The 22,652-nt window shown below is 36.7% G+C and overlaps 1 protein-coding gene and 1 long non-coding RNA gene across 2 annotated transcripts; one reads left to right on the top strand and one right to left on the bottom strand.

Moving 5' to 3' along the window:
* Positions 1 to 222: 222 nt before the first annotated feature.
* LOC306861001 (multifunctional procollagen lysine hydroxylase and glycosyltransferase LH3-like) lies at positions 223 to 19,524 on the bottom strand. Its single transcript, XM_079403046.1, has 19 exons — positions 19,326 to 19,524; positions 16,765 to 16,856; positions 16,521 to 16,657; positions 15,205 to 15,368; positions 15,001 to 15,113; positions 14,286 to 14,349; positions 13,578 to 13,675; positions 12,598 to 12,699; positions 12,368 to 12,499; positions 11,347 to 11,468; positions 11,132 to 11,236; positions 9,738 to 9,863; positions 9,518 to 9,659; positions 5,469 to 5,582; positions 5,308 to 5,379; positions 2,434 to 2,538; positions 2,206 to 2,352; positions 1,303 to 1,428; positions 223 to 675 (listed from the first exon to the last, which is right to left on the bottom strand). Exons 1-19 carry the CDS (start codon positions 19,405 to 19,407, stop codon positions 520 to 522), a joined length of 2,199 nt encoding a protein of 732 aa, XP_079259172.1. The 5' UTR covers positions 19,408 to 19,524; the 3' UTR covers positions 223 to 519.
* Positions 19,525 to 20,995: 1,471 nt separating this feature from the next.
* On the top strand, positions 20,996 to 21,917 carry LOC306861035. The gene is made up of 3 exons (XR_013783440.1): positions 20,996 to 21,021; positions 21,620 to 21,698; positions 21,816 to 21,917. It is a non-coding gene; the product is annotated as an uncharacterized lncRNA (long non-coding RNA).
* Positions 21,918 to 22,652: the final 735 nt, after the last annotated feature.

Raw genomic sequence — 22,652 nt, 5'->3', positions numbered from 1 at the left:
AATTTGACACTCAATCTTTAGCTTCATAAGAATTCCTGATTAAATCTGTCGAGCTTTCTTACCTGCAGCAGCAGCACTATTTACCGAAGTAGGAGGGAAAAGTCACTAAAACTCATTAACATTTTATGACGAGAGGAAATGAGTTTTGTGTTGTGTTGATTCAATGTTGTGCACTATTTCTTCCTGCGGTGACACATTTAAATATGATATGACACTTTACATATGATCACGTCATGTCTTCTGTTCCCAATGTTTATTTTCAAAAGGCAACAAATAATTTAAAGCAGTTTGTACAAAGCTCGAGTACAAAAGCTAACTGAGGACTTTAAAAAACATCTGTGATTCCATTATTCTATAAAATCAAGTAAAAATACTCTTCTCATCAAGCTTTAAGCTTGATTTGTGTTGAAGGAGTGAATGCCTGGCCTCGGATCTGGGACGATCCGCTTATATGTAACATCTCGTTTGTTAATTTACAGAGAAACTAACACAAACACACAAACACACACAGACAGAGTTTCAAGGATCAACGAAGGACACCATGATGTATCGCGTTCCTTGTGTGACGGGAAGCCCCTCGTGATAGTGTGTCAAACGGCCCGGATGCATGAACGACCAGCCCTTCCTGGGAGACTCGACCGTACAGTCGTAACGCAGAAACCTGCAGCCTCCGCCCTGACAGACAGACAGACAGACAGACAGACAGACAGACAGACAGACAGACAGGCAGACAGACACACACACACACAGACAGGCAGACAGACACACACAGACAGACAGACAGACAGGCAGACAGACACACACACACAGACAGACAGACAGACAGGCAGACAGACACACACACACAGACAGACAGACAGACAGACACACACACAGACACACACACAGACACACACACAGACACACACACACAGACAGACAGACAGACAGGCAGACAGACACACACACACACAGACAGACAGACAGACAGACACACACACAGACACACACACACACACACACAGACAGACAGACAGACAGACACACACACACAGACACACACAGACAGACAGACACACAGAGACACACAGACAGACACACACACAGACAGACACACAGACAGACAGACACACACAGACAGACAGACACACACAGACAGACAGACACACAGACAGACACACAGACAGACAGACACACACAGACAGACACAGACAGACAGACCACAGACAGACAGACAAAGACACACAGAGAGAGAGAGAGACGAGTGTATTATGTGTTTAAGGGTAGAAACACTCTAAATAACACAATGGAAAGTTTATTTACCTCATAATCAATGTTTTTACTGTTGAGCGCGATGTTAATGGTGAACGTGGAGGAATCGTGATGTGGACGGAGTGACGGCTGCTCATCAGGACGATAACGAACCACAAAATTCATCACAGCCTGAGCCTGTAACACACACACGCCGCTCAATTATTTTCTTTTACACTAGTGTTCAAACAGCTGTTTTCTATGTGAATATGTGTTAAACTGTAATTTATTTCTGTGATCTGCAGCTGTATTTCCAGCATCATTACTGCAGTCTTCAGTGTCACATGATCTTCAGAAATCATAATAATATACTGATTTACTGCTCAACAAACATTATTATTATTATCAATGTTGAACACAGTTGTGCTGCACAATATTTTTGTGGAAACTGTGATGCATTTTATTTTTCAGGATTCACAGATGAATAGAAAGTTCAGAAGAACAGCATTTATTTGAAATAGAAATCTTTTGGAACATTAGAAATGTCTTTACCACCACTTTTGATCGATTTCATCTTTTAAAAAACATATTTTGAAAGCTTACGTGTCATTTACCACAAAAATATTAATTGACAATCAGAAATGTTCAAATGATTTCTGAAGATCGTGTGACACTGAAGACTGCAGTAATGATGCTGAAAATACAGCTGCAGATCACAGAAATAAATTACACTTTAACAGATATTCATATAGAAAACATCTGTTTTACATTAGAATAATATTTCACATTTTTACTGTATTTTTGATTTAAAAAAAAGCCTTGCTGAGCAGAAGAGACTTAATTGAGAAACACCAAAAGTCTTAATTATTGCAAAGTTTTGACTGGTACACTAAAATAAACATTTCAATACATACATGAGCAGTGATGCAAACAAACGTGTTGATGATCCTAAACATTAATGGACTGTCACCTCACCTTCGGATAGTATCCTGGGTAGAGTTTCTCCGTCACAGGAACGATGTAGTCTTTCAGGAACTTTAGCCACTCTTTCTCAAACTGGATCTGATTCATGTGAATATCGACTGTAGGAACGCTCTCATAACCTCCAGCTAACCGTTCATCCTGAGAGAGAGACACACACATGAGCTGCGGCTTTACACACACACACACACACACACACACACACACACTGAGGTCACTGACGTTGTGTTTTCCTCCAGACCATCCACCGAAATCCTCCATGGTCTCCACAAGCTCATCACACATTCTTTCAGAGAACGCTGGAAACCAGTAGACGTCTGGACAAGGCTGAAACACACACACACACACACACACACACACACCAGTTTAACTCTGTGAAGCCTGACATAGAAAATCTAATGTTTTCAAACAGAACAGTTTATTGAACCTTTAGACAAATATTAAAGAAAATTTCAAAGCAAAAGTTTGCAAATGTGTTTTATATGTTTAATATTCAATCAATCAGGCTTTTATGGCTCGTGTAGTGAGATACAGTGAGAATAATGAGGAAAAAACAGTTCAGTTTTATTCAGAGACTCAAACTGAGCAAAAATATGAATCTGCTGCAGATGCTGATGTTTCTATGATGAGATTCTGATGCTTTTGATGTAAATCAATGAGATGTTTATAACAGTTCAGCAGATACTGACATAAACTGATCTAAATATCAGCGGTCGCTCTATATCTCCAGTAATAGGTCTATATCTCCAGTAATAGGGCTATATCTCCAGTAATAGGGCTACATCTCCAGTAATAGGGCTACATCTCCAGTAATAGGGCTACATCTCCAGTAATAGGGCTACATCTCCAGTAATAGGGCTACATCTCCAGTAATAGGGCTATATCTCCAGTAATATGTCTATAGCTCCAGTAATAGGGCTATATCTCCAGTAATATGTCTATAGCTCCAGTAATAGGGCTATATCTCCAGTAATATGTCTATAGCTCCAGTAATAGGGCTATATCTCCAGTAATATGTCTATAGCTCCAGTAATAGGTCTATATCTCCAGTAATAGGTCTATATCTCCAGTAATAGGTCTATATCTCCAGTAATAGGGCTACATCTCCAGTAATAGGGCTACATCTCCAGTAATAGGGCTACATCTCCAGTAATAGGTCTATATCTCCAGTAATAGGGCTACATCTCCAGTAATAGGGCTACATCTCCAGTAATAGGGCTACATCTCCAGTAATAGGTCTATAGCTCCAGTAATAGGGCTATATCTCCAGTAATAGGTCTATAGCTCCAGTAATAGGGCTACATCTCCAGTAATATGGCTACATCTCCAGTAATAGGTCTATAGCTCCAGTAATAGGGCTATATCTCCAGTAATAGGTCTATAGCTCCAGTAATAGGGCTACATCTCCAGTAATATGGCTACATCTCCAGTAATAGGGCTACATCTCCAGTAATAGGGCTACATCTCCAGTAATAGGGCTACATCTCCAGTAATATGGCTACATCTCCAGTAATAGGGCTACATCTCCAGTAATAGGGCTATATCTCCAGTAATAGGGCTACATCTCCAGTAATAGGGCTACATCTCCAGTAATAGGGCTACATCTCCAGTAATAGGGCTACATCTCCAGGAATAGGTCTATATCTCCAGTAATAGGTCTATAGCTCCAGTAATAGGGCTACATCTCCAGTAATATGGCTACATCTCCAGTAATAGGGCTACATCTCCAGTAATAGGGCTACATCTCCAGTAATAGGGCTACATCTCCAGTAATAGGGCTATATCTCCAGGAATAGGGCTACATCTCCAGGAATAGGGCTACATCTCCAGTAATAGGGCTACATCTCCAGTAATATGGCTACATCTCCAGTAATATGGCTACATCTCCAGTAATATGGCTACATCTCCAGTAATAGGGCTACATCTCCAGTAATAGGGCTACATCTCCAGTAATAGGGCTACATCTCCAGTAATAGGTCTATATCTCCAGTAATAGGGCTACATCTCCAGTAATATGGCTACATCTCCAGTAATATGGCTACATCTCCAGTAATAGGGCTACATCTCCAGTAATAGGGCTACATCTCCAGTAATATGGCTACATCTCCAGTAATATGGCTACATCTCCAGTAATATGGCTACATCTCCAGTAATATGGCTACATCTCCAGTAATATGGCTACATCTCCAGTAATATGTCTACATCTCCAGTAATATGTCTATATCTCCAGTAATATGTCTATATCTCCAGTAATAGGTCTATATCTCCAGTAATAGGTCTACATCTCCAGTAATAGGTCTACATCTCCAGTAATATGGCTATATCTCCAGTAATATGTCTATAGCTCCAGTAATAGGGCTATATCTCCAGTAATATGTCTATAGCTCCAGTAATAGGTCTATATCTCCAGTAATAGGTCTACATCTCCAGTAATATGGCTACATCTCCAGTAATAGGGCTATATCTCCAGTAATAGGGCTACATCTCCAGTAATAGGTCTATATATCTCCAGTAATAGGTCTATATCTCCAGTAATAGGTCTATATCTCCAGTAATAGGGCTACATCTCCAGTAATAGGTCTATATATCTCCAGTAATAGGTCTATATCTCCAGTAATAGGTCTATATCTCCAGTAATAGGTCTCAGTAAGATGAGATGTAAATGATCCAAACATGTAATGCAATGCTGATTGAGAGATGAAGAAATAAACGCTCCTCAGAAGATGTGAGATGAAGATCATTCCTCCGCTGAGGAACAGAGAAAGTAAAGCTTCTGGAAACAAACGCTCCTCAAAAGATCCTGATGATCAGATTTGAGACGCACTGATTTATCTAGAAAATGATTGATGGAGAATCAAGTAAAGCTGAGCTGCTTCAGTCCAGTAAGAGTTCATCTGGAGATATGACTGCAGTTATTCTGACCTTTACTTGATCAAAATCAGAGAAGATTTGACTCTGAAGCAGCCGCTGAACAATTACACTAAAAGAGCTTTTACTGGATAAAACACTAAACTATCAACCAGAGACAGAAGACATGAGGAGATTGAGTGTGGCAGCAGAGTTTTGATCATTTACACATCAGATCTTCAGTCTTACCTGCTCAACGACCTTCTCATCCTCATCAAAAATCTTGGAGTAATTCTCATGGATGTATTTCTCTCTCCAGTCCTGAGATCACACACACACACACACACAGGGTTAGTCTGCGCTCATGTGTGTGTCTCTGCACTTGTGTGTTTCACGTGTCAATCTCTCACCACTGGGTTGTCGAATATCTGCCACATGTCCGGATGAAGACGGCTGATGTTGTAATTCGTGGAGGAGATCAGACGGCCGAACTCATCCCTGTTGGACAAGAACATGAAGATGCCCTGCAGGACGAAACACACAAACAACTGACTCCATATGATGACGGTCATCAGTGCATCTGTATATCTGTGCAATAATTAGTCATCTGTCCTCACACAGTGAAGAGACGGAGGTCAGTTGGGTCAAACGTTTTGTATTACACATTTTCTGAAATGCTGCGTTTAAATGTGCCGTTTTTTTCTTCAAAAATAAGCATGATTACAAATATTGAACATTTCAATAAACAATGAGTTAATATTAAAAGATTTATGTTTTAGACATAATATTGCCTGTTTTTGCTCTATTTTGCCAAACAAATATAATCCCAAACACAGCCACAGCACTGTTCTGTGTCTCTGAGCAACATGATGGTGATTCGTTCCTGAATGAATCAACTGTTTAAATGATTCGGTTCAGTAGCAATGAATCACTTATTAACAGGGACTTGCTGCCACCTGCTGGTGGTTTTAATTTCACATTTACAGTATCTTTTCATTTGTAAAATAATTTCAAACATCAGTATTCAGTGTTTGATGTTTAAAATATCAAAACATTATGCATTTGTAACTGCAGGTTAAAGCACTCCATGTCCCTCTGAGCTGCATTAAACAGCGTTTAAATAAATCAGATGCAACTTCTGCAAAGATTAATTTTGTTGATACTGATTTCATTTGTTTGGTAACAGCCTAAATGTCTTATTATCTTAATTGACTGATTAAATGTAACAATTTGATTCAAAAGATGCACACTTTTAGAAAACAAAAATGGCTTTATTAAAGGTAAAAATACCTATAAACGGTAAAAATCAATTTAAACATATGAAAAGATTAATTTCTATCGCTGATGTGAACTGACTGTGGGTAGAGCAGTTGTCTCGGGAGCATACCGTGGTATGAGTGAGTCACCAGTTAGTTAGTTAGTGCATAAATACCCCTCACCAGTAACCACATGAAGATTAGGGATGAGCTAGTGTTTCTCGAGGTAGGGAAAGGGAACTGTTGGGGTTTGAAGATCACACCACCTATTATGGGATTTAAAGTGGAAGTATGTTAAATCCAGCAGAAGTTTTATTAGTTTCCCTTCTGAAGCTTTGCTTGACTCATGTACAAAAGATCAGTGATTTAAAATGGCAGATCATTATGGAACTGAAATTGAAGACTTTATTAAAGGATACAGTTAGAGAAACCCTTAAATCAAAACTAAGATAAAATGACATGTTGATTGAAAAGCAAGATGTAGCTGTTGCTGAACCATTAAAACCCTCAGTAGCTAGTAGTAAAGAATAATTTCAAATATTCGTCGAATTTAAAATAAAAATCCACATTTGAATGCAAAAACGTTGCATTCGAATTATAGGTGTGTGTCAGGTAGCTTTATCAGTAGCGCACGAGATGTGATGACGATGTAGGTGTCATTGCATTTAAATGCTATTTTTTTAGCGTATCCAGTTGAACCCCACTGGATGTGGCGCCGCTGCTCATTCAAAATATTGTGGAGAAACAGAACATCAATGCAGAGATGTTGTGGTTCACGGCAAAACTGGGAAGTCTATCACCGTTGCACTCGCGTCTCGCACAAGAGAGCCGCATGTTTAGAAAGCATGTAAAATTAATGCAAAAAACATGTCTCGAGACTTTATAGCGTTTCTTCTGTATCCCACTGCATCTCATGTATTTATATGAAAACAGTACTCTTTGTGATTGGTTTTCGGTCCTTAGTATTAAACTACACATACATACATGAAGCTGTTTTGTTTATAATTGTTAAGCAACGTAATGAATTATATACGTTTTACAAACATGCACTTTTTTTAAAGATAGTCGTGTTATTTTATTGCTTTGAAGAAACAGTCATTAGTAATATTTAGCTTGATGCACCCTCTAGTGGCCCCAGGAGAGAAACCAAACGCTTTTTTCCCCCTCTAACTAATTCAAATATAATTCCAATATTGATAATATCTTTGTACAAAATTCAAATTTAGTTTTTCAGCCATTTTGACAGCCCTAGGAGCTAGTACAGTTAGCTCCTTAACCTTTGAACAACAGGATAGATTATCGTTGATACAGCTTAAACACAAGCGGTTGAAATTAGAGGTAGAACGTGAAAAATTAGCAATTTTGAGCTTCAGAAATATCGTTTTGAGTTAAGGAGAGAAAGTGAAGTAAATAACGGCTCAGCTAATGCTTTGCAGTTTGACACTGCTGGAAATTTAAGACTAGTGCCCAAGTTTAACGAGAGAGATCCCGATACATTTTTTGTTTTTACATTGTTTGAGTGGGTACCAGAAGCAAGAGACTGGCCTAGTAAAGAGCGGAGCTTGCTTCTGCAATGCATTCTCACTGGCAAGGCTCAAGAAGCTTATTCTGCCCTTTCAGTCTCAGATTGTGAAGATTATGCTACCTTTAAAGCGGTCGTCTGAAAAGGCATACGAGCTAGTACCGGAAGCATATGGACAAAATTGTAGAACACTGTCCAAGGGTTTTGATCAAGCTCATGTTGAGTTTGTTTGGTGTGGAGGCTAAAGTGACTAGGTTTGAAGAGTACTTGATTGTGCTTGAACAATTAAAAAATTCAGTTCCTGCTCGCATTGCAATAAATATCAATGAACGGAAAGCGGACACAGTCTGCGCAGATGGCTGATGATTACGTTTAGACGCATAAGACTAGTTTCGAGCTTCGGAAAAGGGATTAATTTTTTGAGGATAAAATGGATCGTGTGCAAAAAATGCATCTTTTATTTGTAATTATTTGTAATTGTAAAGACATTGGAAGAGCGAGTCCACTGTGCTTAAAGCTAAGGGAAAGGTTTCACGTATTAAACCAGCTGCATTTATAGCACCAGCGGTAGATTCTGTCAGTCAGTCTGATGAAGGGATTCTGACAGCAGTAACCCCTTTAAAAGAGGGACACTCTGCACCTTTTATTACCTACGGGCATGTGTTGATTGTTGGTAATGAGACAAAAGTTCCAGGGAGCTTCCGAGTCCTTTATTTTGCCATTTTCTTCTTTGAATGACACAGGTTCTAGTGCTCTTATTAGAGGGGAATTGGATTAACTGTCCTGTCTGTAGCTATATATAAGATGATATTGTCATCTGAACTTGTGATTGGAGAAGTGATGGTCGGACTGCATTTCTCAGCTATTTTTCTAAAAAGTTGTCTTCGTACCAGATAAACTATTCTGTGGTTGAGAAGGAGGCATTGGCTTTAGAGCCCTGCATTTCAGCCTGAGCTAATATATAATATATTATATTATATATATATAATATTTGCTGAGTTTTTGTGAAGCTCTCCTGTTCAAGACCAAGACAGCAGAAAGCGGCTAGGGCCTGAATTTGAGGCCCGTACAGGGATCTAATTGGCTTTGATTTGGGCCCTTGAGCACTTTGAGGTGTACATAGGATCAGAGTCATTGGTTTCATTGGTTGTGTATACTGACCAGAACCCTCTCACTTATTTAAATTCCTTGCGGTGCCCAAATCAATGATTGACCCATTGGTGCCTCTTCCTGCAATCATATGCCCTTGTTATCCAACATATTAAAGATACTGACAATGTGGTGGCTGACGAATCGTCTAGGGTTCCTTACTCCTCTTAACTGTTGACTAATCATTTACCATGATTTGTTTGCACTCTTCGGTCTTCTTAATCTAAAATTTTGCGTCTTTCTCGGACTGTTTTAAATGCTTCCACACCGTCGTCATGTTTGCGGCATTATAAAGAGTGCGCACCTCTCACTTTACACCGATTGCTATTTGATTGAATCACCAAAAATGTCATTGTTCGGTACAGTTTACTTTTTTTCACTTATTCAGCCGAACACTGAAAGAGATTTTTCCGGTTGTTGAACATACGGTGCATCCCTAATATTCATGCAGCAGGTTCATTTTCTAATGTAAAATAAAGTCAAATCAAGCTGACTGGTGTAGAAAGAGAAGCTATTTTCCATGCACGCTCACCTGCTCGCGGAAGCTCTTGCAGAAGCTCATGTCTGGATCCATGCCCTCCTGCTGGTAGAGAGAAACGGCGGCCAGACGAGTGCGCAGAGTCTCTCCACGGATCAGATAGACCTGAGTGATGTAGGGAACGTTCCACAGTCCGCTGGAGGACAGGAGGACACGTCAGGCTGCTGTACTGATATGCACACACACACACACACACACAGTGAATGACACTCACACTCTCTTGCTCTGGACGATGTCGATGTAGTCCTCCGAGCGCGAGTAAAAGCCCTCCGGACTCAGAGCGCCCCAGAAGTTGGACCAGAGCTTCCCGTGTCGAGACAGCATGGGCGCGATCACAACCCTGCCAACATCACACAGAGAACATCAGGAGGGGAAAAAATGTTTAGTGGGATGTTTATTATAAAATAGCAGCAGTGAGGAAACACGATACTCCTATTTGAATCCAGTTTGACTCCTGAATAAATCCTGAAGTTATTAAATTCTCCTAAAAATCTGTGTTGTCTGTTTAAAATGTTCTCAATTCTGTTTTAAAAGGTAAAATAATTTTTAACTATCAAATGAGTTTATCAATTTAATAATTTATTGACAACAATGATAGGGCTCTATGAAATCTGTTTTTCCCCACAAAATCCATTTTATTTTTTCCTAAATTCTGTTTTGATGTTTTTGTTTCTATTTTTAAAAGTTTATTCAGCTTTAACCATGAACAATAAATGTACTTTATTTAATTTATTAAAAATGTATCATTAATAGGGCCCTATGAAATCTGTTTTTCCCCACAAATTCCATTTTATTATTTTTTTAATTCTGTGTTTTCCATTTATTTATATTTTTAAATGCATTTATTTTTTTCCAGGTTTTAAAGATTCATTAAATTTTAACCATCAACTGAGTTTGTAAAACTGTTACAATGTAATAATTAATTAAAATGTAACAAGGCACTATTATCTGTTTTTCCAACTAAAGTTTTATTATTTTTACTTCCTAAATTCTGTGTTTTCTGCTTTTTTTTTTATTCTGTTTTTAAATTTATTAAATTTAATTAAAAAATTATTAAATAAATAAATCTAATAATCTGTGCTTTAACTTTATAAAACCTTCACAATTAAATCATTTATTGAAATGTAACAATAGGGGCCTATGAAATCAGTTTTTTTGGGGTTTTTTTCAAAATTCTGTGTTGTCTGTTTGAAATTTTCTGAATTGTGTTTTATGATTTAATACAAAAATTATCATTACACAAACTGTGCTAAACCAAATGAATTCATAAAACTAAATTAAATATATATATATTTTTAAATAATAAAACTTAAAAAATATTACATGTAATCATATGAAAATAAAAAATAATCCTTTACAACAAAGAATTTAATTTTAATTTGTAAATTATAAGTGCTACACACTAGAGGTTTTTTTAATACAACATTTTTTCAGAAATGAAAACATGGATGATGGCAGTGTTGGCAGTGAGGACCATTGAGTTACAAGATATTTAGCAAATAAAATGATGAAATGCTTGAAAAGTCATCATGGAGAAAATCATAATGTGCTATGATAATGTAGAAATAAGTGACTCATAATGTGGCACGTCTGCTCATGTTCACTCACTTGTTCTCTTCAATAAGAATCCGCAAAATATCTGGATTGGTCAGAGCAACATCAGAGTCGATGCTGAAGAAATAATCGCAGGAGATGTCCTTCTTACACGCCTCGCTGAAAAACAAACACACAGTCAATGGAATCATGGGAACGATCCACTTATTCAATACACTCAATCATCAGGACTGTTCATCTCTAACATGAGTGCGTTTGTGTGTATTTACACTGCCATGTTTCTAGCCTGGTCTTGTTTGAGGTTTTCTTCTGGTCCGACAATTCTCGCCCCAGGGAAGAGCGAGCGATGACGCGTCCAGAACCGCTCCACGTGCTGCTCGTGATACACAACCTGCGCAAACACACAGTTAGTGTGTGTGTGTGTGTGTGTGTGTGACTCGTGTGTTTCACCAGCACGTGTGTGGGCATGTATCTCACATCGCAAGAAGAACATGTATGAAGGGCCATAAGAGTGTGTGTGTGCTTGAGATCAACTGATAATCGGTTTTACCGATATTTAATAATTTTTCAATAATTGGATACTGGTTTAACAATATCAGATCTACCGATAAATAATATTATAAAACATGCAATGTTTCCACTTAAGATGTATTGTGAAGATGAAATTTTATATTTTACATTTTAACAATACCATTTAACAGTTTTTATATTTAATTTTTAACCTTTTTCCATTTTTGAGATGACAAATTAGAATTAACTAAATTATTTAATAAGGATTAACAAATTAGGATTAATTAAATTATTGATTAAACAGTTTGTTAATTTCAGTGATGTTGTTTTCACTGTGTCAAGAACAAAAGTAAAACACTAAAATATACAAATATCAGTTTTGTATATCGATTACCATGCAAATAATCTGTACTGATATCAATATCGGTCGATCTCTAGTGTGCACTTGCATTTGTTATGCATGAAAATTAAATAAAATAATATAATAATTTAATTTAACAACTTAAATTGTACGTTGTTTTGTTTCATAGACCTTGTGGTCAATGAAAATGAAATATAACAATAATTTAATTTACTAATTTAAAAAGTACATTGTTGTCGTTGTGTTCGTACAAATGTTGGTTTTGCATATCGGTTACCTGGTACATAAATATGCAAATGATCTGTATCGATATTGGTTATTTAAAAATAATATTGGTCAATCTCTAGTGTTTACTTAGGTTCTTATGTATGAAAATGAAATGTAATAATTTAAAGTGTACGTTGTCATTTTGTACATACGTTGTTGTGTATGAAGAGTCGTAAGCGTGTGTGTGGGTATTTCAAAGTTGCAAGTCTCTCCAGAAATTCTTCCAGAAACGGCGTTGCCTGCTCGATAAACACAGCGATGTGCACCAGCGGCATCGCCTCGTCCTGCACAAACACACACACACACACACAAACATACAATCTCATCCTCCTAAAGCACACAACGCAGATTTGCCAGACTGTGTTTGTGTGTGGCCACTCACAGACAGACCGCTCAGGTCCAGAAAATCCTCGTCACAGATCCCGCATCCGTGTTCGTACGTCCACGCCGTCGGCACGTAGTTACCCAGATAATTGAGCTGGAGCTACACACACAAACACAAACAACAAAGAGTTAATATGTTACCGGTGATCCAAAGCCAATTACACAAATGAGGACTATTAAACTAATATATATATATTAGTTTAATAGTCCTCATTTGTGTAATTGGCTTTGGATCACCGGTAACATTAATTTCACCGGTAACATATTAATTTTTTTGGATGTGAAAATATCGTATTATCATATATATATATATATATATATATATATATGATAATACGATATTTTCACATCCAAAAAAATTTAAAAGCTTTAAATAATCATGTTAAAATCTTTGCTTGGACAATTAAATGATTTAAATGTGACAAATGAAAAGTGCTATAAAATAAAAACAAAAAAAATAATTAAAAAAAAAGTACAAATTTATTTATTTATTTTTTTAATTAAGCTTAAATATCTTGATTTGTTTTTTATATATGTTTACTTATAAAATATCTAAACATATAATTTTAAAAATATGTATGTATACATTATTATAATTGATTATTATTAATATTACAATTTAAGTTACATATTGTAAAGAAATATAAGACCATGCATATTCAACACCAAAGACTCTGGAGCTCTAAATGTTGTTCCTCTCCATGTAATTTTAATAAATATGATTTAAATATAGCAATATGCTAATTTGCTGCTCAACAAACATTTCTGATTATTATCAATGTTGAAAACAGTTGTGCTGTTATATTTATTTCACAATATTTCTGTGGAAAATGTGACATTTTATTTTTCAGGATTCACAGATGAATAGGAAGTCTATCACAGTGTAGCAGTAAAGCAAATGTCTGATGTAAATGTCTGTAGGTTACATGATGGCGCAGCGCTAACAGAGCGATTACTGTGCAGGATGTTTGCGTTTACCTTAGTCGGGCCGTTGCCATGGATAACGACAGGAAGTGTGTCATACGCCACGTTCCGAGCTCTGACTCTGGATTTCTCAAACTTAAGGACCACTTCCTCTGGAAAAACACACATGCATCAGACAAAAATCACAAGAACACAGGCAGAATTACAGCAGGACTACAGGGCACAACACAGAAGTGTGTGCGTGTACGTTTTTGTGACAAATGAGGACATAAATTTGTATAATAATTAAATTATAACAAATTATAATTTGTTCATATCCCACCTGAACAACACATAAACACCCCAGTACTGTACATCTGTAAATGACTCCTCAAACCCTCATCCGTACAGAAGACACATGCACATTCACAGTTCTGTCTATGGACATTTTTTCTTTTCTGTATATTTGTATTTTTATTACTATTGTTATTTAGAATATATTATCCATTCTCTTCATTATTCGTGTTTTTATTACCTTAATCATATGTTGTCTGCACTATGTTTGTACTTCTGTACTGGAAGCTCCTAACACCGAGACAAATTCCTTGTGTGTGTGTGTGTGTGTGTGTGTGTGTGTGTGTCTTTCTGATTCTGATACTGACCGAGTGATCATACAGAGTGAGTGAGGTGTAGGTTTAGGTGTAGGGCAAGAACACATACAGTTTGTACAGTATAAAAACCACCTGTGTGTGTGTGTGTGTGTGTGTGTGTGTGTGTGTGTACCTATGGCTCCATTGAGATTCTGAAAAATGTGGGATTTGTGGTCCAGCGTGATGTTGAACTTCCTCTGGAAAAGAGAAACTGTATTTAGCATGAACAGCTATACGGATCATTCACTCAAAGAACTGCTGACTCATGAAAATTAAACAAATATATTTCTTAATTTTTTAAGTTATAAAGATAAATTCTTAGATGTTCATAACCTCAGATTTGAACGTTTTGATATAATTTCCTTTTTTTTTTATATTAAGACAACTTGGAAGGTTATATTAACTCTGAGATGTTTGTTTTTTTGATGGTTTTACATAACATAACTGTTGTAATTAATATAATGTTAATTGTTGGTCTACATATAGTATTTGGACTTTTATATATTACCATTTAGATTTATTTCAGTTTGAATTTTTATATTTTCAGTTTTCATTTCACCTTTGGTTGAATTTTTTATAATTTAGTTTTTTTTGTTAACAGTTTTCTATATTAACATGTAAGTTAAATTGATATTTTTTAGGTTTTATTAAACTTTTAGTTCTTTTTTTATATATATTTTATTATATAAGTTATTTTATTTTATTTATTCCGTCTTTATTTCAATTAACAAAACATTTTTAATAGTTTAATATAAGGATAATAACTGTGCTTGCTGCAGCATAAAGGCACAGTAAAGGTGATCTCAGTCCTTCATTGTGTGTTAATAACTGCACAAACACACACACACCCTCTGCTCTTTATCCAGGTAGATGCGTGTGTAGAACAGCTGGTCGTCATCGTTGTCCTTGTATTTCCACTGCTTCACTAAAGCATGAATCTCAGGAGCGTAGCCGATGAAACCTACACACACACACAAACAATAACATGGGCGTCAGCTGCCATGGCTGTGGGTTTCACTGCACTCTCACACACACAACATACACACACACACCTCCAGAGTTGAGGTAGCGTTTGCCATGATGCACTACTGGATATTTGGACGCCAGTCTCTGGTCCGGCCAGCAGAAGCCCTCGGCGGAGAAAACCACGCGATGAGAGAGACGAGAAAACTTCCTGAGCAGCTCCTCTGGACCGCTGGCTAAAATCACATCATAACTACACACACACACACAAAACATTCACGTCAACATCACAGAAACACTGTACAGAGAGTTCAGTTATGAGTTTCCAAAAAATGTCACCTGCTTTGTACTTCATATTAGTCCATGCGTACAGTCATTGATGTGTATGTTGTTTGTTAAAGCTGCAGTCTGTAAGTTTTGCCTCTTTGTCGCCATCTCTGTTTGAAAAGCTGGAATTGCAGCTGTGTGTGGAGTTATCTTGCTTGCATGGGTTGTGCTCCGGCTCGGCTCCAGCGCGGATTAATCTAATGTTTTGAGGTGAATGTGTAGCTGTCAATCACCGCACCGGTGTGGATGTTTACTGTACTTCGCAATCACAGATTCTAGCCTGTGTCTTGGAATATATGACCCAAATAAAAATTTGCACCGTATATGGGTCACCACACTTGGCCACACACCACTTCCCTTTCCCTTAAGAAAAACGTTATTTTAAATCCTGATTACAACGTTTAAAAGAGAGATTTATTCTTTTATTCGGTTTTTTTTTGGGGGGGGGGGGGGGGTATTTATTTAGTTTTAGTTATTTTAGTGCAAAACCAATCGAAAATAAGAATATTTAAATAAAATAAGTTTAAATTAATAAAAATAACTAATATAGTTTTTAATAATAATTTGAATTAACTTTTAAATTTTTCCGGTTTTCATTGTAATTTTAGTTAAATTAGTAGTAATTTCAGTTTGTTTTTGTTTATATTTCAGTTTTTGGTTTGATTAATTTCAGTGCTTCAACTAAAAATAAAACTAGTAATTTTTTTCTATTAATGTATATTTCAATTCAAGTAATGTTTTTTATTTTAGTTTCAGTTACCAATATTAACACCAGTTTGTTGCCTATAAGATGTGAAGTTACCTGCGAGCAAATATGCATATTGTTCAACTGTAACATCATCTGTACGAAACATTTTTGATAACCATAAACAACACAACAATACAACAAAGAACATACACATCAACACACACTAATTCATCTTACACAATGACTGCTGACAGGACTAATGAACACATTACAAAGCAGTCGACTGTGAAACCTCATACTGAGCAGGGTTAGGAAATCAAGTTACATAAATAAAGAAACTATTATTAAGGAGCAAAAAAGAGAAATCAGGTCATGGCATTGTGTTCTCACCTGTCCACAAACATGATGACCGTGTTTTGTTTGTCTTTGTGTTTCTCTAGTTCTTTCTTCAGCCATCGAACCTTCTGACCTCCGCCGACGGTCCGGGCCACATCTCCACCCTTCCACTCCTCACCCAGACCCAGAACCTACATAACAGCATAAACACATCATTACGCACACATATAACTTATGCAATGGATGCCATATTAACTACAGAACTATCATATTTGGAGGGAATGAGCAGATGCCACACCTGAATGGTGTAGTTGAACTGTCGGATGGTGCGCATGAACCTCAGGTAGCCATCGGTCACTTCAGTCGCGGCGGTGAGCACCAACAGCTCACCTGAACACAGACAGATTGTGTTATAAAACATGACTGACTTCACAGCTACTCACTCACAGCTGGATATTTATAATAGCTCGATGTCTACAGTGAAGGGTGGATGATTAATTTGAACCCTTCTGTTGTGTTGGGGTCAATGTGACCAACACTCATTTATCAAACTGCTTGAAATACTGGTTAAACTATTTATTTTTACTTGGAATTTGGTGGATATTTTTCATTTAGGTTCATGAACGTGCATGCAAAGTTTTACCTTATAGAAGTGTTTTGGAAAGGCTGTTCAAATTTTCTTACAGTTTTTATATTGTGGTTTATATCGTGGCCACACTCAATCTTCAAACTGCTTGAAATATTGGTTAAAGGTGCTGTATGTATGGTTGAACTAGGCATTGCAGTCCAAATTCAAAATATTGGAGGAGGTTTTTTTCACCAGCCCCTCCTCCACAGACTTGACACACAAGAGAGTAGAGTCGAAATCCTACATACAGCACCTTTAAGCTGATTATTTCCTTTTGAAATTTGGAGGATATTTTTCATTTAGCATCAAGAATGTGCAGGCAAAATTTCGACACATAGATGTGTTTTCGAAAGGCTGTTCGAGTTTTTATATTGCAGTCAATTATATTGCAGTCAACTGCTTGAAATACTGGATAAACAATCTATTTCTTCTTGAAATTTGGTGAACATTTCTCATTTAGGGTCATAAATGTGCATTCAAAGTTTAAGCACATGGATGTGTTTTGGAAAGGCCGTGCAAATATTGTTACAGCTTATGTTTGGGCAAATTGACCTACATACGTATTTTCAAACTGCTCGAAATACTAGTTAAATTGATCATTTCCTTTTGAAATTTGGTGGATATTTTTTATTTAGCATCATGAATGTGCATGCAGAGTTTCATCACGTAGATGCGTTTTGAAAAGGCTGTGGAAAAATTGGTAGGACTTTTGTGTTGGGGTCAAACTGAGCCCTGTTAGTTTCCGTGCAATTTTCCAAAACTCAACCCTTTGAAAAACATTAAAGAGTTAGTTAAAAATAAATAAATAAACTTTACTATAGCTTAACAAAGACTAAAATATGCCTTACATGAGGACTTCAAGACTCGAAGTTTACTCAAATATAGCGCTCATCTTTGAATCTTACAAGAGAAATTCAATGCTTCTTTGTCTATTTGAGATCGGTCAAAGGTTATTTATAGTGGTTAGTTTTCTATATCAGTTACTAGTCTGATACAGCACTGAAAGGAAGGGCGAGAAACACTTTTCCTCACAAGAGTTTGAGAAAATTACACAACTAGCAATGCATTCTACTTACACTATCTACAAATACAGAGATATTTAATTGTAGTTATTCGCTCCGGTCATTACAAATAGTCATTTTTTTATTATTTTGTGTCTGTGTTCATTTTGAACAAAATGGGTGACCTCTAACACAATAGAAATAACATTAAAATAGATGGGAATTATTACATTTAAATATATATATTTCTAGTCTCTGACAACAGAGGTTTTCTGTTTTTACACGAATCTTTAGTGTATTTCATAGTGTATATTTTGGCCAAATTACATGGAGCATTCCCCAGCTTGACCCCAAACACAGAAGCTGAACCCAGTTTTTATTCCAGTAATGATGGGAATGGGAATAAAAATTAACACTTATTTTACATAATGTCTTCACAACTCTGAAAATAAATATATTATGTTGAAATGATTGTTTGATTTTGAACCCGACACAAAGTTTGAACATCTCAAAACGGCCAAACATAAGTCATCAATGTTTAATAATTACATTGTTTATTAATTAAATCCACAAACAGCATGTATTTGTATAGAAATCTGACTGCGATCCCACAGAAGATCATGTCTAGTTCCTCAAAGCCTCAGTGAGTCAAAGATAGCTCAAAAACACACTTAAACACAACAAACATGGAACTTTTACAGCTGATAATGACGTGAAGTCTGCGGCAAACCATCAGGAACCCAAACACAGGTTCTTCTGGATCCGCTTCTGGATCAGCTGTGCTTCTGTGGATCTTCTCACACAAGCAGGAGATCCAGAAGCTTCTAAAGGACCTTATTCTCTCATTTTATTCATTTTCAATTCACTTCATACAGATTTGCTTGGTTTTTAAAGAATGTTTTGAGTTCCTCTTTATAAATGTGCCATGGTAAATAGAGTTTCTGGGTCAAAACACCTCGTAAAGTTTCTGAATCGAAGTAAATGTGTATATTATTCAAACATTCCTGCCGTTTTTTGATTAATTTCTTTAATGACATAGGAGCTAATATCGATTTACCACAATTTTACAGTAAAACTATGATATTGGACAATAACAATAGTGACCATGATGACCTTTTATTAGGTTTTGTTTTGGCTGAGACTGTGATTCGGATTCGCTCGAGCGCGGTTACATTAGATTCAGATCTGACCGGAGATTTAAAGCAAGACGTGACAGAAAACGGTTCTTACTGGGTTTCCCGGGCCTTGGTTCGGTTCGGCAGAGCTGGACGGCGCCCAGAATCAGGGTCAGGATCAGGCGCACCGCAGTCATCTCGCTCGGCTTCGGTTCGGTCCGGTTTTCCTGTCGCTCCCGGGAAGAACTCTCCCGAAGTTCGCGAACTCAGGCAGGAATTTTACCGTCAGCTTGAAGAAACCGCCTCTCTTCCGCTCAGACAGCCAATGACCGCGGAGCAGAAGATGACGGACAGGGAAGCAGCCAATAAAGAGAAAGAACGCGACGGCGTTCAACCAATCAGAGTCAGACAAATGGAACGCTACTGCTCTAAAAATCAACCCTTTGGGCTACAGTGATTGAGGAAGGAGTGCCACGTTTTAGGAATAACTTTACGGGTGTGTGTATATAACGTTTCTAAAAATAGTATTTTTAAAATGCATATATGTAAATCCTATAAATTAATATAGTGTTTTAACATTGGCAAAACATTAATACATGTAATGTCGCTCTATATGATTTGTTATATATATATATATATATATATATATATATATATATATATATATATATATATATTCATATTCATGAAAACTATGTAATATTTTAAATGGAACTACAGGAAAGATATAATGAGAAACCCAAGCAGCTGGGTTAGTTTAACCTGGCATGTGTTAACAAAGCAATGGCATAAATACATGCTGCTGCTGACAAACATACAGATATTGTGAAACCTTTTACAACCAACCTCTTCCTTCTAGATCATTTCTAATGCTTACTTCTAATGTTTTTATTTTTTTATGTATATTCTATTTTAAAATATGCTGAAAATGTTCTTATTCCCAGCCAGGTCATTCGAGAACTTGTTTCTTCGTCAGGTTTGTAGAAATGTGTCTCTGCATCAGTGTCTCAGCAATGGATGTGAATGGGTGCCGTCAGAATGAGAGTCCAAACAGCTGATAAAACATCACAATAATCCACACCACTCCAGTCCATCAGTTAACATCTGGAGAAGATAAAAGCTGAAACTAATCCAGCATTAAGATGTTTTTAACTAAAATATGAGACGAGTCCATAATTCATAATAACTCTTCCTCCAGTGAAAAAGTGTTCTGATCTGAATCAGGAGAGAAATCTGCACAGATCAAGCAGCGTTTACAAGACAAAACAGCTCTAAACTAATATGTGGCTGGATTTTAATGAGAGAGACAACAGCAGATGCACTTTTTCACTGGAGGAAGAGTTATTATGGATTATGGACTCATCTCATATTTTAGTTAAAAACATCTTAATGCTGGATTAGTTTAATCTTTTGTCTTCTCCAGATGTTAACTGATGGACTGGAGTGGTGTGGATTATTGTGATGTTTTTATCAGCTGTTTGGACTCTCATTCTGACGGCACCCATTCACTGCAGAGCATCCATTGCTGAGACACTGATTGTATCGCATTATCATGTTCTCACATACAGTGAAGAGAAACATAAAAACAACTGTAATCACAAATTTAATGCTGAACATGTGAAAAATCCCCCAACTAAACACACACACACACACACACACACACATCTGTACTGTGTTCGCAGCTCATGTTTACTGCACACAAAGTAAATATTCTTCAATTCAAACGCAAGCTCAAAGTACAGATTCACACACACACACACACACACACACACACACACACACACAGCTGGATCTCATTTCTCACGCAGGAGGTAAGTGAAAAATATGATTTATTTCCAAATTACATCCATAAGTAACTGTGAATTATTTAGCAATAATCTGAATCTGAGGCTGGCGGTCTGATCTAGATTAGTTTAGTTTGTTTTATATCACAGATGAATCTGATTAACAATCTAGTTTAACCTTGAGTGAGAAACACTGATCTGTTACAGTATTGCAAGTTCAGAACCATTTTGTGGTATTCTTATAATATTTCTGGCTTTTTGTTGTTTTAGAGTTACTTTCGATGTTAATAAACTTGTTGATGTTTCATTATATGTTTTGGTTTCTGGGTAGAAATGTATGAACAGAACTACAGAATCAAAAGCTATAAATGTTCTTTTATATTTCAAACTTTGAAAAATAACAGGGACTTTTATTTTGTCCGTTTCTCTGAAAGTCTAAATCATTTTTAATATGTTAAGCAGTCATCAAGTGACGGAGCTAAATGTCTATCTTTTAATTCTTTTCTCTGTACTAAAAAAGCTTTTCAGTCTCTCTTTCTGGAGTTATTGTTCAGTAAATAAGCACTTATAGGTGTCAAACCTTTAGAGTTTCAATACTCTTGAATTCTTGTCATCATTAAAACAGATAAAGGTGAATCTGCTCTAACACCGGTGAAAATCACCTACCTAACTAGCTTCAACTTCTGCTGCGAATCAAAGTTCAGGTTCGCTGCATTCAACAAATAGCTCTGAACACCTCAGACTGAGCTCTTGAGTCGCCTGTGATTGGCTGGAGGAACATCAGCCCTGATGTCCAGTCATGCATCAGTGTTTCTTTGCAGGTCCAGACTCAGTCATCATGAGGGTCGTCACGTCCAAAAGCGGCTCTGGAAACGAGTTTGAGAATCCAGAGGCCAGTGACGACACAGAGTTCTGGAGGAAAGGTGTGAGAGAACAAAAACCTGAAAACAGATGAATGCACATGATAAACAATGAGTTAATTGATATGGGAAAATGCAGAAATGTTTGTGTGAGGTTTAGGAGATAGAAATAATCATTAGTTCAGTAGAAAAACAATGGAAGTCAATGGAAAGACCCCAGAGAGAGACACACAAACAAACAAAAGTGTTCTTTCTCCAGCATTCCTCTGCTCGTTGACTGACTGTAGTTTATTCAGCTGCTTTACCTCCTTTGACACACACACACACACACACACACACACACACACACACACACACAGAGTTCTCCCCCTAGCAGCATCCTAGCAACCACTCAGAATCAGAAGAATTGCACAGCAAGTGAAAAATTCCACTCATAACATCTTAGCAACCATACATCAACACCCTGGCAACAAGAACACTTCAGCTTTGCACAGACAAACATCACTCACATTTTCCTTCATAAGATATCATAGTACAGTTTTAGAATATTATTCATTAAAATTTTTTTTTTTTGCAAAAAATTAAAAACAATAAAATGTAGGCTGTCAGTATAAACCGAGAACAAAAATGATTTGGAAACATTTTTCAATTAGAAATGCTGCGTTTCACAAATAATTACAAAGATGCAGCAAGTGATATTGAATTAAATATTAGAAAGACCGAAAAAGTATTTTCTTGTAAAACACACTCCAATAATTGTTATTTACAACATATTTTTTACAGTGTATAACAAATGAG

Source organism: Barbus barbus (genome assembly GCF_936440315.1).
Source record: "Barbus barbus genome assembly, chromosome: 41".
Lineage (NCBI taxonomy): Eukaryota > Metazoa > Chordata > Actinopteri > Cypriniformes > Cyprinidae > Barbus > Barbus barbus.
Note: the sequence above shows the minus strand (reverse complement) of the source record. Positions and strands in the feature narration are given on the sequence as shown.

Bases quoted from the DNA above. Each gene is read 5' to 3' on its own strand.
- LOC306861001 (XM_079403046.1), bottom strand. From the start codon at position 19,407: ATGACTGCGGTGCGCCTGATCCTGACCCTGATTCTGGGCGCCGTCCAG. The intron at 11,237-11,346 runs GTAAATACACAC...TTTGTTTTTCAG, and splicing joins CAGGCTAGAAACATGGCAGT to CGAGGCGTGTAAGAAGGACA. The intron at 676-1,302 runs GTAAATAAACTT...TCTGTCTGTCAG, and splicing joins GTAAAAACATTGATTATGAG to GGCGGAGGCTGCAGGTTTCT.